The sequence below is a fragment of the Microtus oregoni genome, unplaced genomic scaffold (assembly GCF_018167655.1).
Source record: "Microtus oregoni isolate MIOR12 unplaced genomic scaffold, Mior012 000003F_ref0000135, whole genome shotgun sequence".
Lineage (NCBI taxonomy): Eukaryota > Metazoa > Chordata > Mammalia > Rodentia > Cricetidae > Microtus > Microtus oregoni.
The window spans coordinates 23596519-23611373 of NW_024543062.1; the positions used below are offsets into that span (position 1 = coordinate 23596519).

At 43.5% G+C, this 14855-nt stretch overlaps 1 protein-coding gene and 1 non-coding gene across 3 annotated transcripts; both read left to right on the plus strand.

Moving 5' to 3' along the window:
* Positions 1-32: 32 nt before the first annotated feature.
* Positions 33-12189, plus strand: Pxmp2 (peroxisomal membrane protein 2). Of its 2 annotated transcripts, XM_041648745.1 has the most exons (6): positions 33-324; positions 2789-2899; positions 4762-4924; positions 5994-6045; positions 8990-9109; positions 11872-12189. In XM_041648745.1, exons 1-5 carry the CDS (start codon positions 203-205, stop codon positions 9085-9087), a joined length of 546 nt encoding a protein of 181 aa, XP_041504679.1. In that variant the 5' UTR covers positions 33-202; the 3' UTR covers positions 9088-9109; positions 11872-12189. The 2 variants fall into 2 exon arrangements, with proteins under 2 accessions (XP_041504679.1, XP_041504678.1); XM_041648744.1 differs by lacking the exon at positions 5994-6045 and having other exon boundaries at positions 42-324.
* Positions 2320-2380, plus strand: LOC121446669. Its single transcript, XR_005974101.1, has one exon. It is a non-coding gene; the product is annotated as a U7 small nuclear RNA (small nuclear RNA).
* Positions 12190-14855: the final 2666 nt, after the last annotated feature.

The following is a 14855-nucleotide window of genomic DNA, read 5'->3' on the forward strand; positions in this document are numbered from 1 at the left end:
AGGGTGGGCCACAGGGACCGGGGGAAAATATGTGGCGGCGGGCGGCGCGCGCGGCGAGGTCGGCCGGGCGCGCTGGGGGCCGCGGGAGATTAGGAAATGTCAGGTCGTCCCTGCCTTGTGCCCTGTGCCCGGTGCCCTGGGCCGGTTGCCTGATGGCCCGCTGTTCGGTGAGCGCCGGGGCTTACTTAGAGCTGGGACGGCGATGGCACCAGCTGCGTCAAGACTGCGAGCGGAATCCGAATTCGGGTCGCTTCCGCGGCGGGCGCTCGCCCAATACTTGCTGCTCCTAAAGCTGTATCCGGTGTTTACCAAAGCCGTCAGCAGGTGGGTTCACACGGGGAGGAGGAGTGGGAAGGACGGGCGCCGGTAGGGAGGGACTCACGCAGGGCAGGGTAAAGGAAAGGGCGCCGGCAGATCAGGCTGCGCAATTACAGCCTGTGAGGCAGTGGTTTTCAACCTGTGGGCCGTGACCCCTTGGGGGGGGTGTCCAATGACCCTTTCACAGGGGTCGTATATCAGTTATTTACTTTACTATTCATAACAGTAGCAAAATTACAGTTACGAAGTAGCAATGAAAATAGTGTTATGGTTTGGGGTCACCACATGAGGAACTGTATTAAAGTTGTCCCAGCGTGAGGAAGACTGAGAGCCAGGAGCAATGTGAGTTACAAAGTCCTGCGTCAAGGTGCGCCCAAAATTCTGCTTAGCCAGGAAATGCTGTTTGTGTGTTGGGTCCCAAGCAGTAAGTAGCCCTTGCAGTTTGAATCTTATGAATACCAGGGAGCCAGGGACAACCATTCCAACCCTGAGTGCTAAGCACTGTTGCTGGTGAGCTCTGCCCTTTGCCCTTTGATCTACATCGTTCGATTTCTTAACTATTCCGGTTTCTGTTAATTTTTGTTAGCGAATTTTATGTTTGTCCTTATTTAACTGAGACTTTGATAGTATGTACAGAGTTCTTCCTGTGTGCTGGACATATTGCTGTGGTTAAAATAGATATGTGGGCCTTTTCTCTCAGGGAGTGAAGAACTAGACAACAACAACAACAACAACGAAAAAGGCAGGTGATAAATACGTAACCTAGAGCAGTTGGGGAAGTTTTCTTGTGTTGTTGACATTGATCAGAAGCACACAGAAGAGAAGCAGGAGTTCACAGTGCAGAAGTTCTGAGGCAGGAGCTCAGTGCATGTTGGAGGGGGGTCATGAGGACTGTGCAGGTGGAGACAATGAAAAGGAGGCGTGGATGGGAAGAGGTAACCAAGGGTTAGGTCAAAGGGGTCCTTATGAACCACACTAAAAATTTGGGATTTTATAGTTTTTAGAAGACAGCTTATAGATTTGTGATAGTTAATGGCAATTGTCAACTTGATAAAAATTAGAATCACCTGGGAGATGGGCCTTTAGGCATGCCAGCAAGGGATTGTTTTGATTACCTTAATTGAGGTGGGAAGATCTGCCCACTATGGGTGGCACCTTGGGATCCTTGACTTGAAGCTCGCTGAGCAGCATACCTTGTCTATGGCTCTGTCTCTCTCTCTCTCTCATAGTGATATTTCATTTGTGTTTTAATAACTAAAGCTTGCCTGGAGATCAGAGAGTAAAACAGCCTCACTGGACAGCCTCATAGACCAGGCAGTGGTAACACACACCTTTAATCCCAGTAGCCACACTCGTTAGCCATAGAAATTGGGTGGTCGTGGTGCAGGCCTTTAATCCCAGCACTAGCGAGGAATATAAGACAGCTCTCAGACACAGTCTCATTCTGAGGATTCCTGGAAGCAGACCACCATTTTGGACTAGGGTAGAGGTAAGATCCAGTGCCTGGCTGTTTTGCTTTTCTGAACTTCAGGTTGAACCCCAATATCTGTCTCTGGTTTTTTATTAGATATGATACATTCTTTCTCCTTGGTTTTTTGAGATAAGACTTCTCTGTGTAGCCCTGGCTGTCTTGGAACTCCCCTGTAGACCAGGCTGGCCTAGAACTCACAGAGATTTGCCTGTCTCTGCTTCGTGGGTGCTGAGATTAAGGGGTTAAAGGTGTGCACCACTACACCCGGCTCATTCTTTCTGTTCTTGATTTTGGGTGTGCTGTGACCAGTGCTTCAACCTCCTGCTGCCTTAACTTTGCTGCCACCATGGCCTGTACCCTAGAACTGTGGAACTAAAATAAACATTGCTCTTTTAAGTTGCTTTTGACAGGTATTGTCACAGCCATATGAAAAGAAACTAAGACAAGATTCAACTTTAAGAAGCAACTGACCCTGTCTTTTTACCAGAAATTTTACTTTAGGAGTGTAAATTTATACAGAAATACTACAGAAGTGTTACAGCTCTTTTAGAATTTGTTTAGCAGGTTTTCTGACTTGTTTTGCAAGTCAAAAGAAAAATAAAGAAAAAGAAAAATCCCTGATGACTTCTGCCCCATTTCAAACGTTTTTAAAAACTGCATACAGATATCAGCCCATCCAGATGTGTATAGCCCACGGACCACAGTCAACTACAGAAATGTTCTCATGCGAATCCTTAGTCTTGCCCTTTCCACCCATGCCTTCAATGGAGCAGCAGTGGGAATGTTGGAAGGCATGCAGTCCAACAGGTGGAGCCCTCACTATGCTCACTTGTGTTTCTGGTTTTAGGTTGTACTATAGAGACCATTAGGGGCTTTACCTGCAAGCTGCTTTAGTAAGGACTCATCCCATGATCCATAGCAAGGTCTTACAGCAGCTGTGTTGTTGCCATGCATGCCTTTGGGTCTGTTACTCATTTCTGATTGCCTCTTCCTCCACAGTGGCATTTTGTCAGCCCTTGGGAACCTTCTGGCCCAGATGATTGAGAAGAAACAGAAAAAAGACTCTCAAAGTCTAGATGTCAGAGGGCTTCTCCGATATTTAGTTTATGGGTAAGTGCCACCAAGAGCTGGCTCACCTCTGCAGACTGAACACAACAAAGCTGGCTGCCAGCATCAATCAAGGCTTTGGAATACTTTGGTTTGAAAACCTAATTCTGGGGTTGGAGAGATGGCTCAGCTGTGAAGAGCACTGACTGCTCTTGTAGAAAGCCCAGGTTTGATTCCCAGCTCCCATACAGCAGTTCACAACTATCTTTAACTGCAGTTCCAAGGGATCTGATGACCTCTTCTGACGTCATAAAGCACCAGACACATATATGGCGCACAGACATACCTATAAGCAAAACATCCATGCACAGAAACTAGAAAATAAAATTAAAAAACCAAAAGAGAAACTTATTCTTTAAGAAACATCAGAGAGCCGGGCGTAGTGGCGTACTCCTTTAATTCCAGCATTTGAGAGGCAGAGACAGGTGGGTTTCTGTGAGTTTGAGACTAGCCTGGTCCACATAGTGAGTTCTAGGACAGCCAGAGCTACATAGTGAGACCTTGTCTCAAACAAAACAACAAAACAAAACAGAACAAAAAAGCATCAGAGACTGGATGTAACGACATAGGCTTGTAGCTCTAGCCCTTTGGAGGCTGAGGCAGTGTGGGATTGCCACAAGTTCCAGACCTGGTCTTCCTGTGTCGGGAGATCTGCCTTTAAAACATAATCCACCTTGAGCTCTTTGGCCAGCACTAATAAGAAAGATGTCTAGATGATTCGAAAGTCTTTTCAGTTAGAATGATTAAAAACAAAAAACCTTTTGTGTGTGTGTGTGTGTGTGGTGTTATGATTAAACTCATAACTTCGTGTATATTTCCACTTAGACATCACTTATTGTCATCATTTGGCTGGATGTGATAGTACCTGTCTTTGATCCCAGTACCTGAGAGGCCAACCTTATCTATGTAGTGAGTTTCAGGTCAGACAAAGCTACAGTGAGACATTGTCTCAAGAAGTAAATAAATAAATTTAAAATAAATAATCAGAAACACTATTTGTCTGTGTGTGTAAGTGTGTGTGTAAGAAGGGCATACTGAGATGGTCTCATAATATCCCTTGAACCATTTGCCTCTGTCTCCTGAATGCTGGGATTATAGGTGTGTATCACCATACCTAGTTTTTGTTTGTTGTAGTGTTGTGAATTAACCCAAGGTTTCTTGGCATGCTTGGGAAGTACTCTACTAACTGAGACTCAGTCTTAATCTCATAAAAGCTTCCAAGAATAATAATTTGAGTCATTTACTATAATGTTTATAAAGCCATGTCTCCCATACTTTGTCAAGTAACAAGATCAGCTAAGGCATTTAACCCTCTCACTAGGTATTAGTCTGCCAAAGACTTCAGTTGTTGGCCCTACTGTAGCCCACAGTGGTACAGGAAAGTCCAATTGAAAGCCTTCTTTACAGACTTTGGTTGTTGGAATTGAAAGACCCTGGTTCCTGCCCCTCTGTATTATTGTGCTTTGTGAAACTCACTTCTGGTCACTTCTTGGCTCACAGTTGGCCAGGCTGGGTTATGTCTGTTTACTTCTTAGAGCCTGTTAGGCCTGTGGGCACAGATGTGGATAGATAACATAATGGCCTGGAATATAGAGGAGTCAGCTGAACATATATCTTAGCCAGGACCATCATCATGACTGCCAGCCGACCAAGTACAGGAACTGACAAAGTAACTTCAGTGTTTTCAGGCAGAAAGATAGCCTGAAACTGATTGAAAGAGGTCTATACAAATTTGTGTGGTCAGTAAATACTTTGGGGGAAGAAAAGAGAGCTTAGGATCTGAGGTGAATCTTGGTGTGAGGCTGAACCAAAGAAGGAAATGTAGAAAGAACTGCATTCCTGCTCAAACCCCTGTGGTACTCCAGATTCTTTGTCACAGGTCCACTGAGTCACTATTTCTACCTCTTCATGGAGTACTGGATCCCTCCTGAGGTTCCCTTGGCCATTGTCAAGAGGCTCCTTCTGGATCGCCTGCTCTTTGCACCAGCTTTTCTGCTGCTGTTCTTCCTCATCATTAACTTGTTGGAGGTGGGTGTTTCTTCTGGCACTTGCTGTATCTCCAGTTAACAGATTTATCGGTAGCCCCCTTCCTAGGGTGGGCCTCAAGGTCTGAACTTGGATTGCTCTTCCTTCCTTCCTTCCTTCCTTCCTTCCTTCCTTCCTTCCTTGTTATTTTAGAATTTCATACATGAATCTAATGTGTTTTAATCAAAACCACCCCTGTTCCCACACTACTTTTCTTTCCCAACTTTATGTGTTCTTTTTTTTTTTTTTTGAGATATCTGTGTAACAGTCCTAGCTGTCCTGGAACTAGCTCTTGTAGACCAGGCTGGCCTTGAACTCACAGAGATCTGCCTGCCTCTACCTCTCAAGTTCTGGGACTAAATGCATGTGCCACCACCACCTGACTTCACGTGTTCTTTTTAAAAACTACTGTATTTACTTAGTACTGCCTGTATGTGCATGGATATAGACCTCGCAGGGACTGCATCTCTGAAAAGAAACCAAAAATTAAAAGCCAAAAAAACTCAACTGACTTTCCCTTCCCAGCAGCCATTAATTTCCAGTAACTCCAAACTGTGATTTCCTGGCTTGATTGTGTTTGTGTCTTATACATGCTGCCAAAGCTTCTTTGTGTTGATGTGTACAATAGCATTGTCATGTTTCCCTGGTTTCTCTGAGTGCATGTGTATGGGCATGTATGTACTAAAGGACGTGTGTAGAGATCAGAAGAGTTGGTTCTTTCCTTCCACTATGTGGGTCTTGGGTTACCTGCTGAGCCATCTCGCTATTCTTCAGCTTTCTATTTTCCCTTGTGAACCTAGGAAACAGATTACAGGAGTGTTAATATTGCCTGTCTGTTCCTAGTAGAAGTCATAAACTTCATAATCAACGTGACAGTTGTTACATATGGTCTTGTCACCACATCTGTTGTCAAAGAGGGATGTGTACTACTCTATCGTAGAATTGGTTTCCAAATATTTTGATAACTTTTATAGAGTTGTTTATGTTTTTGTTTTTACTTGTATATTTTCTATACTAATATGATTCTATACCAAGCTTAGTGGTTTATTATGCCTGTAATTGATATACTCAGGAGACTGAGAAAGGAAGATTGCTACAATTTCAAGGTCATCCTGGACTGCAAGGTGAGATCCTGTCTCCAAATACAAATAAATAAAAATATAAAAAGTAAACTAACACATGGCTTTACCAAATAGATCTGTGCTACAAAAATCTCAAGGTTGCCTGATTGTTGCAAAACCCTTCAAAAAGGGTTTGTAACTATCAGATGGAAAGTATTTTAATTTCTTTACCATTATTTATAGGGTCAAACACTTTATATACCATATGCTGTGTATTCCATGAACTTTGCTTTTTTTTTTTTCTCTTTTCTTTTTGGTTTTTCAAGACAGGGTTTTTGGAGCCTGTCCTAGAACTTGCTCTGTAGACCAGGTTGGCCTCAGAATGCAGAGATTCATCTGTCTCTGCCTTCTGAGTGCTGTGTGTGCACCACCACTGCCTGGCCAACGTTGCTTCTTTTATGGAAATCTTTCTTTCTTTCTTTCTTTCTTTCTTTCTTTCCTTCTTTCCTTCCCTCCCTCCCTCCCTCCCTCCCTCCCTCCCTTCCTTCCTTTTTATTTATTACATATACAGTGTTCTGCCTGTATGTTTACCTGCAGGCCGGAAAAGGGCACCAGATCTCATTACAGATGGATGTGAGCCAACATGTGACTGCTGGGAATTGAACTCAGGATCTCTGGAGGACTAGCCAGTGCTCTTAACCTCTGAGCCATCATCTTTCCAGCCCTGTGGAAGGGTACATTTTGAGACAGGGTTTCGTGTAGCCTAGGATGGCCTTGAACTTGCTATGTAGCCAAGGATGACCTCAGATTCTCAATCCTCCTGCCAATTCCCAAGTACTGAAATTACAGATGTACACCATCATGCCATTTTTTCTTATATTAACTTGTGTGTTTGGATATATTAAGGATAACAGTCCTTTTTCACGAATACAAATCACAAGTAAGTTTCCCATTTTTTAGGTGTTTCAAACTTTCATGTAAGTTAAAATGTCTATATAAAGGTAAAATGTAAACTTGTATAAATAAGTAAGTGTGTGTGTTTGTATTTCCACACAGAAAATTTAAAACTTCGTATTCGACTCTGGTACTCTTTCCCCTTTATAGTATAGATATTCTTAATACTTTCTAGTGGTTGTGTGTGTTTTTTTATTCAACTTTTTGATGTTTGTATTTTATGTGTATGAGTGTTTTGCCTGCATGCATGTCATATGCTTGCTTGGTGCCCATGAAAGCCAGAAGAGGACACTGGATCCCCTACAACTAGAGTTACACACAATTGTGAGCCTCCATGTGGGTGCTGGGAATCAAACCGGGGTTCTCTGGTAGAGAAGAGTGCTCTTAGCCTCTGACCTGGACCAGTAGGTTGTTCATAAGTAACAGGGTCGTAAGGGGGAGGATCAGGGAAGAGAAAATAAAGAAGATAGGAAAATTGGGGCCAGGAGTTCCTTCATAAGCAGATAGCTCACGCAAGCAAGTTTGTTAAGGAGTACCACAACTTATATACAGGTTTCGGGGGAAAATGAGACAGAGCGTCACAGACAGAGCACAAAACAGGCTTGGCACTAACAACCATAGCCCTTTAGATGGAAAGAATTAGTTTCTCAGGACCCAGAGCTGTAGCTCCCCCAAGGCCCTAGCCCCTGGCCCCAGGCCATTACTGGTTCTGTGATTTTAGAAAAAGAACTGTGTTCTTATACTTCAGGGCTTCAGGGAAAATCACCTGGCCTGGCTCTCAGCACTCTAGCCCATATTTGATACGTCTTGATAAGATACCAAGAAAAATAATCTATACTTTCCCTTCTATCTTTTGAGTTTTGTTTTTGTTTACAGGGAATAGACTTCTGTTTCCATTTTTTGCACTTACGTTGCATATTGTCTCCCACTTACTGAAATCTCCAGTATTTCAAAATAATTTCATACTTTTATACATTGAGTCCATTATTTAGACTTGGTTCTTTTCCTAGATTTTCACTTTCATTGCATGTTGTTTTGGTTTTTGTATTTTCATTTTGTTTAGTTTCTTACTATGGCTTACAGATTGTCTTAATTACCATAATGTTTTTTTTCAAGACAGGGTTTCTCTAGGTAGCCCTGACTGTCTTGGAACTCACTTTGTAGACCCAGCTGGTCTCAAACTCACAGAGATCTGCATGCCTCTGCCTCCTAAGTGCTGGGATTAAAGTGCGCCACCATTGCCATAATTTTACAGTATTTTAAAAAATAACTATGGGAAAGGCAGGTGCTTCTATTCTTTTCAATATGGTTACTCTTTTTTTTTTTTTTTTTTTTTTTTTTTTGGTTTTTCGAGACAGGGTTTCTCTGTGGCTTTGGAGCCTGTCCTGGAACTAGCTCTGTAGACCAGGCTGGTCTCGAACTCACAGAGATCCGCCTGCCTCTGCCTCCCGAGTGCTGGGATTAAAGGCGTGCGCCACCATCGCCCGGCTGTTCGTTTGTTTTTTGAAGACAGGGTTTCTCTGTGTAGTTCCTGGCTGTCTTAGAACTTGTTCTGTAGACCAGGCTGGCCTCAAACTCAGAACTCAGATCTGCCTGCATCTGCCTCCTGAGTGCTGGGATTAAAGGCCTGTGCTGCCACCACCCAGCCAATGTGGTTACTCTTAATACATTCATTCTTTCAGATAACATTTTGTGGGGGTCATCTTTTAAAAATTGACAGGTTTTGAGTGGAAATTAATCACCTTTGGCAGTTAATATGGAAAGCCTTGATAACCGAGCCCTCAGCCTGGTCCCAGCACCGGTCATCATCAGATTGCTATGAGGAGCTAACTGGGACAGACACCATGCAGTGCAAGAGATAGTTTGCCACTGAGGTGTAACTGAAGATTTTTCACCTAAATCCTTGACTTCTCTTAGCTGCAGGGTGGTGAATGCAGGTGTGTTTTATAATATAGACAGGCTTTACAAATCACTGTCGAGGTCAAGGTGCCACACACATTACACCTGCTATGGCTGGAGGAACCGCTTACAGTTTCCCTTATCTTCCTGGCAGGGGAAGGATGCCAGTGCCTTTGCCGCCAAGATGAGGAGTGGCTTCTGGCCTGCACTGCAAATGAACTGGAGGATGTGGACACCCTTGCAGTTCATTAACATCAACTATGTGCCCCTGCAGGTGAGGCCTGCCTTTTTCTAACAAGTGGTAGTACTCTCAAGCCATGTATTCCTCTGTTTCTGGAGTTCTGGTCCACTCCTGCTCAGTGTCCGTGAGCTCTGGATTCATCGCTGCAAAACTACACAGGGACTCCTGTGCAGCTGTTTCATCCCCATTGAGCAAATTCAAGTGTTTTCTAGTAACTGAAACAATCTGGGTTCACTGGACTCAGAGGGAGCAGGCAACTGTGAGGTAGAGCAGGTAAGTAGGAAGACCCTGGCATAAACAGGGTCTTCAAGGGGCTGGCTATTCATAGAGAAGGCCCCTTAGGGATAACTGAGAGAATTTCAGTGCTTGTGGGCACACAGGTGCTGCTGTGGATACTGCCTGCTGAAGGATGGGTGAACCTGACCACTGAGCAGTGGAGAGCACAGGAAAAGAGTAGTCAGGGGTTTCCAGAGTTTTTTTTTGTTTTGCTTTGTTATTTTGTTGCTTGTTTGTTTTGTTTCTTGAGACACGGTTTCTCTGTGTAGCCTTCTCTGTCCTGAAACTTGCTCTGTAGAACAGTCTGGCTTTGAACTTACAGAGATCTCCCTGCCTCTCTCAAGTGATGGGTTTAAAGGCATGCACCACCACTACCCAGCTGGTTCAGTGTTCCTCAGATGCTATCACTTGTGCACTGCTTCAGGTTGCTATAGACCACCTGTCCTGTGCCAGACTCATCCCCATGTTTTCCTAAGACTTCTCTGCAAATGGAAGGATTCACAGTCCCAGTAATTCTATACAGTGAGTGACAGGATTCTGCTGAATTCTAGGGGAGAAGGGCCCTCAGAGATGCAGACTTTTCTTTCCTCCAGGGCATTCTTCCTCTTGCTCTGGGTCTGGTTCTACCGTGATGGAAGAATTGGTACTAGGTACCTCTGCCAAGTTTCAAGCCCAGGAGCTAGGTCTGTGTACACTGAAGAAGGAAAAGATGGGGAACCTTATGACTTCCAAGTTGCCAACCATGGCCATCCTTCCAAACAGACCTCTCTTGGATAACCAGCCTTAGTTTATGCCAGAAACTTAACCCTCTTCTGTTCTCTGTTAAGCATATTTCCTACAGGGAGCTCACAAACTAGGGGCCACTGAAGAAGGAGGAACAGAGTAGGGTCAACAAAGGACTCCCATTGGGTAGAAGAAGGGGGAGGTTGTCCACTGTGCATACACATACACTGTATATACTACAAATATACATGCCATGTAGACCACACTCTACACAGACCACCACATTATGCACACATACACAGGGAAGGGAAGAGAGAATTAATGAATGAGAGAGCACACTATACACACAAGTCCATACGCACTACATACACATCATTCCATATATGGGCCTCACTTTATATCACACACATAAATAGAGCACCCACCCATGCTCACTTCATGTTTACATATGTATTACTTAACATGCACATATACCTACCACCCACATTTGCATATGTATACATATATCACACAGACCACAAAGTAGGAGAAAACCAGCAGACGTTTAGAATATAACAAAGGGCTGGTCAACCCTAGCAGAAATAGTGGGAAATTCAAAACAAAACAAAATAAAACGCCACAAGTATCTGGTTTATCATATTGGGATGGACAAGGAGCTAAAGGTAGATTGCTTTGGAGAATGAGTAGGAAGCACACAATTCAAGCTAGGCATGCTAGGGCCTGTAATCCTTCATTCTGAAAGCAAAGGCAGGAGGACCAGGAATTCCACATCAGCTCGGGAAGAGAGGGAGAACAAATCACAAGTCTGGAAAATGTTCCTGAGACATTTGAAGATGGAAAGAAATGGCCAGGAAGCCAGGAGTCTTGAGGCCAGAGAAAGTGTCAAGTTTATAAGACTATGTTATGTACATCCCTCTGGAATGGGTGGACATTCAGGTCCACAAAGAGAGTCTTCTGGAGCCACCTTAAGAGGTGGAAAAATGGGGTTCCCTTGGATGAGTGCAGAGTAGTGCTTATGTGGAAGCTCTTTCTCTGTGATTGCAGAGAGCTAACATGAATGGGCAAGACTGCTTGGCCTCTCTAGGTCTGAGCAGAAAAGGGTGATTACAGGTTTGGAAGAAAGTAAAGAAAGTTTCGGGGTAGAGACCAAACCTTCTTAGTATGGGCCTGGGACAGTTGTACTCATAGTACTAGAACCTACACTCAGAGTCACAAAGAGATAGTGAAGAAAGACCTTCCCAGCGTATACATGAGGGCCACAGATCCGAAGGCATCCTGGAAAAGTAGAGAGGGATTGGAGGGTTGAGGAATGAAGAGGCCAGAAAACTGCTTCCGAGCAGGGCTATGAGGTTAGGGTTGATTGTAATTTTAGACAGTTGCAGAGGAATGTTTAAGGGGAAGGGAAGTTATGCAGCAAGTATTGCTAAGCACTGCTTTGTGCCCTAGTGCCAAAGACTCATAATTAGAAAGACAGGAACAGATTGGTACTGTCACAGAACTGTCTTCCTGGAGAATAGAGCGCCTGACTGAAGGTGCTTTGAGGTAAGGTAAGTCCAGATGATTAGGTACTGGGTCACAGCAAGAACATTATTAGGAGAGGATGATTTATTTGTACTCCTACCTCTGCTGGATCCTATCAAACCCAAACTAAATGCTCAGGACATTCAATAGCAGGGAGGTAAGATAGATCAAGCAACAAACAGTTGGAGGAATGAGTTTCATCTTGGGTGACTGATGTGTGAGGGATGTGGTCAAGATTCCCACTCACCATGGGCTGATGACTGTTCTTTTGGCAGTTCCGGGTGCTCTTTGCCAACATAGCAGCTCTGTTCTGGTATGCCTACCTGGCCTCTCTGGGGAAGTGATGTCAGATACACCGTGGATGAGGTCTGGGGAAATCCACCCACAGCAGGAGAGATCAGAATCCATCATTCAGGACATCATCTGACTAAATTTTGTGATTCAAAGATGCCTTAAAATTACAGAGGGAGGAAATGTATGTGTTAGTATCTGAATCTTGTGTTTAGAGAGATGGCACCAGACTGAGACAGTAGGTAATCTTATTTGTCACTGTAAGCAAGGTAAAATTCAATAAACAGTAATGCAGCTGTTTCCATGATGGTTGTGATTTCTCTGAAGAGTTGCTGATGCTTGGAGAGAAATTCATACCCAGATCTCCTTAAATTCTTTTATGTTATGCCAGAGTACATACAACACTTAACATTTAAGTGTACAGTTCTGTAGCACTCAGTACAATCATGGTGCTATGTATCTATCGCCAGCATCCATTTCTAAATATTTTTCATCTTAAATAGAACTGTTCCTATTAAACCCCAGCTCCTCATTCTTCCTATTCTTTCTAGCTCGATAACCACCATTCCCTATAAAGTCTTGATCATGAGTCTGCATACCTTATAGGATCTGCTGGGCACTATTCTTAGGACGGGCTTGTTCATCTAGCATAATAACTGCACATTGGTTAATCTTGATTATCAGGTTGATGGGATCTAGGATCACCATGGAAATATACCTCTAGGTATGTCTGTGAGGATGTTTCCCAAAACGGTTTCTAACCACTGGGGCTGGAGAGCCAGTGGTTAAGAGTACTGGCTGCTCTTGCAGAGGACGTAGGTTTGATTCTCAGCATCCACATGACAGCTCATGACCATCTGCAACTCCAGTTCTAGGGAATCTGATGCCTTTTTCTGGATACACATGCAGGCAAAACAACCATACACATAAAGATAGGTAGATAGATAGATAGATAGATAGATAGATAGATAGATAAAAAAGTTTATCTGAGGAGGGAAGCTCCACCCTAAATGTGAGCACTGCCATTTCCATGGACTGGGGTCCCAGACTGAATGAAAGGGAGAAAATGAACTGAGCACCAGCATTCATCTCCTTCTGCTTCGTGTTTCCAGCTGTCTCATGCTCTTGCTGCCATACCTGTAAGCTGAAATGAATCCTTCTTCTGTTGAGTTACTTGTTGGGTATTTGGTGACAGCAATGAGGGAAGTAATTAATTGCATTTTGCCATGGTTGAATGTCCTCTGCAAAATTTGTGTTGAAACCCAATCTTCGTTTGTAGTATTGAGAAGTTCTTTATGGAAGTGATTAAATCCAACAAAGAACAGATTAATACCCTTGTAAAAGAAGCTTCACAGAATTTTCCTCTTGATCTCTGGCTATGTGAGGACAGCCTTCCTCTTGCAGGCACGTATGAACACCATTTCAGAAACAGTGCTCCATCTTGGACTTTTCAACCTCCGAAGGAGATGTGAATTTCTGTTGTATGTATTATATAGTCTATGGCATTTCTGTTGTATGTATTATTATGGCATTTTGTTACATTCAGGATTCATCCATGTCATAATTCAACATGTCAGAATTCCCTTCCTTTTGGAGGCTAAACATTCCAAAGTGTATGCATACCACATTCTGTTTACTCCTCGTCAGAGAGTCTCTGTGTTGTTTCTGATCCTAGCACTTGGGAGGCAGAGGCAAGTGGATCTATGTGATTTTGAGACCAGTGAGTTCCAGGACAGCCAGAGCCGCAACACAGACAAAACCTGTCTTGAAAAGCAAAAAACAAAAAAACAAAAAACAAAAAAAAAAAAGAAAAGAAAAAGAAAAGAGTTGTGACTCCGATGCTGATTTGAGCATGGGTGCATAGACATTGTTCCTACACTGGCCCGCAGATCTGGACATTGACAAAAGTAACTGATGCTCCCATGAGCGATACCAGTAATACAATTCACAACCTTAACTTGACACTTCCTAGTCCATTCCACCCTGCGTGGCTGTGATGGAGAATTAGGGATCTGGGTCCCATACACAGTTCTAGAGATGAACAGCTGCAGTGCTGATGGGTGTGGTCCAGCTCCTGGGAACACTGAGGTAGGAGGATAGCTGGAGCTCATAGAGTTCAGGCCCAGCCTGGGAAACCCAAGAACTCTTAGAGGCCAGAAGAGTGTGTTAGATTACCTGGAACTGGAGTCACAGAGAGTTTTGAGCTGCATTGTGAGTGCTGGGAATTAAACTTGAGTCCTCTGGAAGAGCACCTCCCACCTTTCTTTTGAGACAGAGTCTTATATATTCCAGGCTGGGCTTGAACTCTAAGGATGACCTTGAATTTATAAGTCTACTTCCAACTCTAAATTGTTGAGATTACAGGTGTGCTCCATTACACCTGGTTTATGCAATACTGAGGGTGAATCTTGGAGCTTTGTATAGGATAAACAAATACCTACCAATTGAGCTGTTACCCTGTCCACCAATATTTATATTTGTACAATATATTTAAATCCATAAAATTTTTGAAACTGTACTGTTACATGGTACCACAAATTCAGCATGCACCTCCCTCTTTATTATGCCATTGCCTCCCCGCTTTTTGCAGTGATGTGTAATTGAAGGAGTGCAGTAACAGAAGCAGTTTCTTGAAAAAACAGATTTATTGCTTCAAAAATTTAATGATCAGACTGGAAAGATAGCTCAGTGGTTAAGAACAGTGGCTGTTCTTCTAGAGGTCCTGAGTTCAGTTCCCAGCCACCACATGGTGGCTCGCAACCATCTGTTATGAGATCTTTTGCCATCTTCTAGACTGCAGGCATACATGAAAACAGAACCCTGTATACAAAATAAATTTAATGCTCAAAATAGCCACATAAGCTAGGCTTGGTGGCACATGCCTTTAACCCTTTAATATCCCTTTAACACCTGGGGTAAAAGGCAGGTGGATCTCTTGTCAGTTTGAAGCCAGTTTGGGTTACATAGC

Excerpts from the sequence above, each read along its gene's own strand:
- Pxmp2 (XM_041648744.1), top strand. The coding sequence starts at position 203 with ATGGCACCAGCTGCGTCAAGACTGCGAGCGGAATCCGAATTCGGGTCG. Across the intron at positions 2,900-4,761 it reads CTCCGATATTTAGTTTATGG|ATTCTTTGTCACAGGTCCAC; the intron begins GTAAGTGCCACC and ends GTGGTACTCCAG. Across the intron at positions 4,925-8,989 it reads TCATCATTAACTTGTTGGAG|GGGAAGGATGCCAGTGCCTT; the intron begins GTGGGTGTTTCT and ends TCTTCCTGGCAG.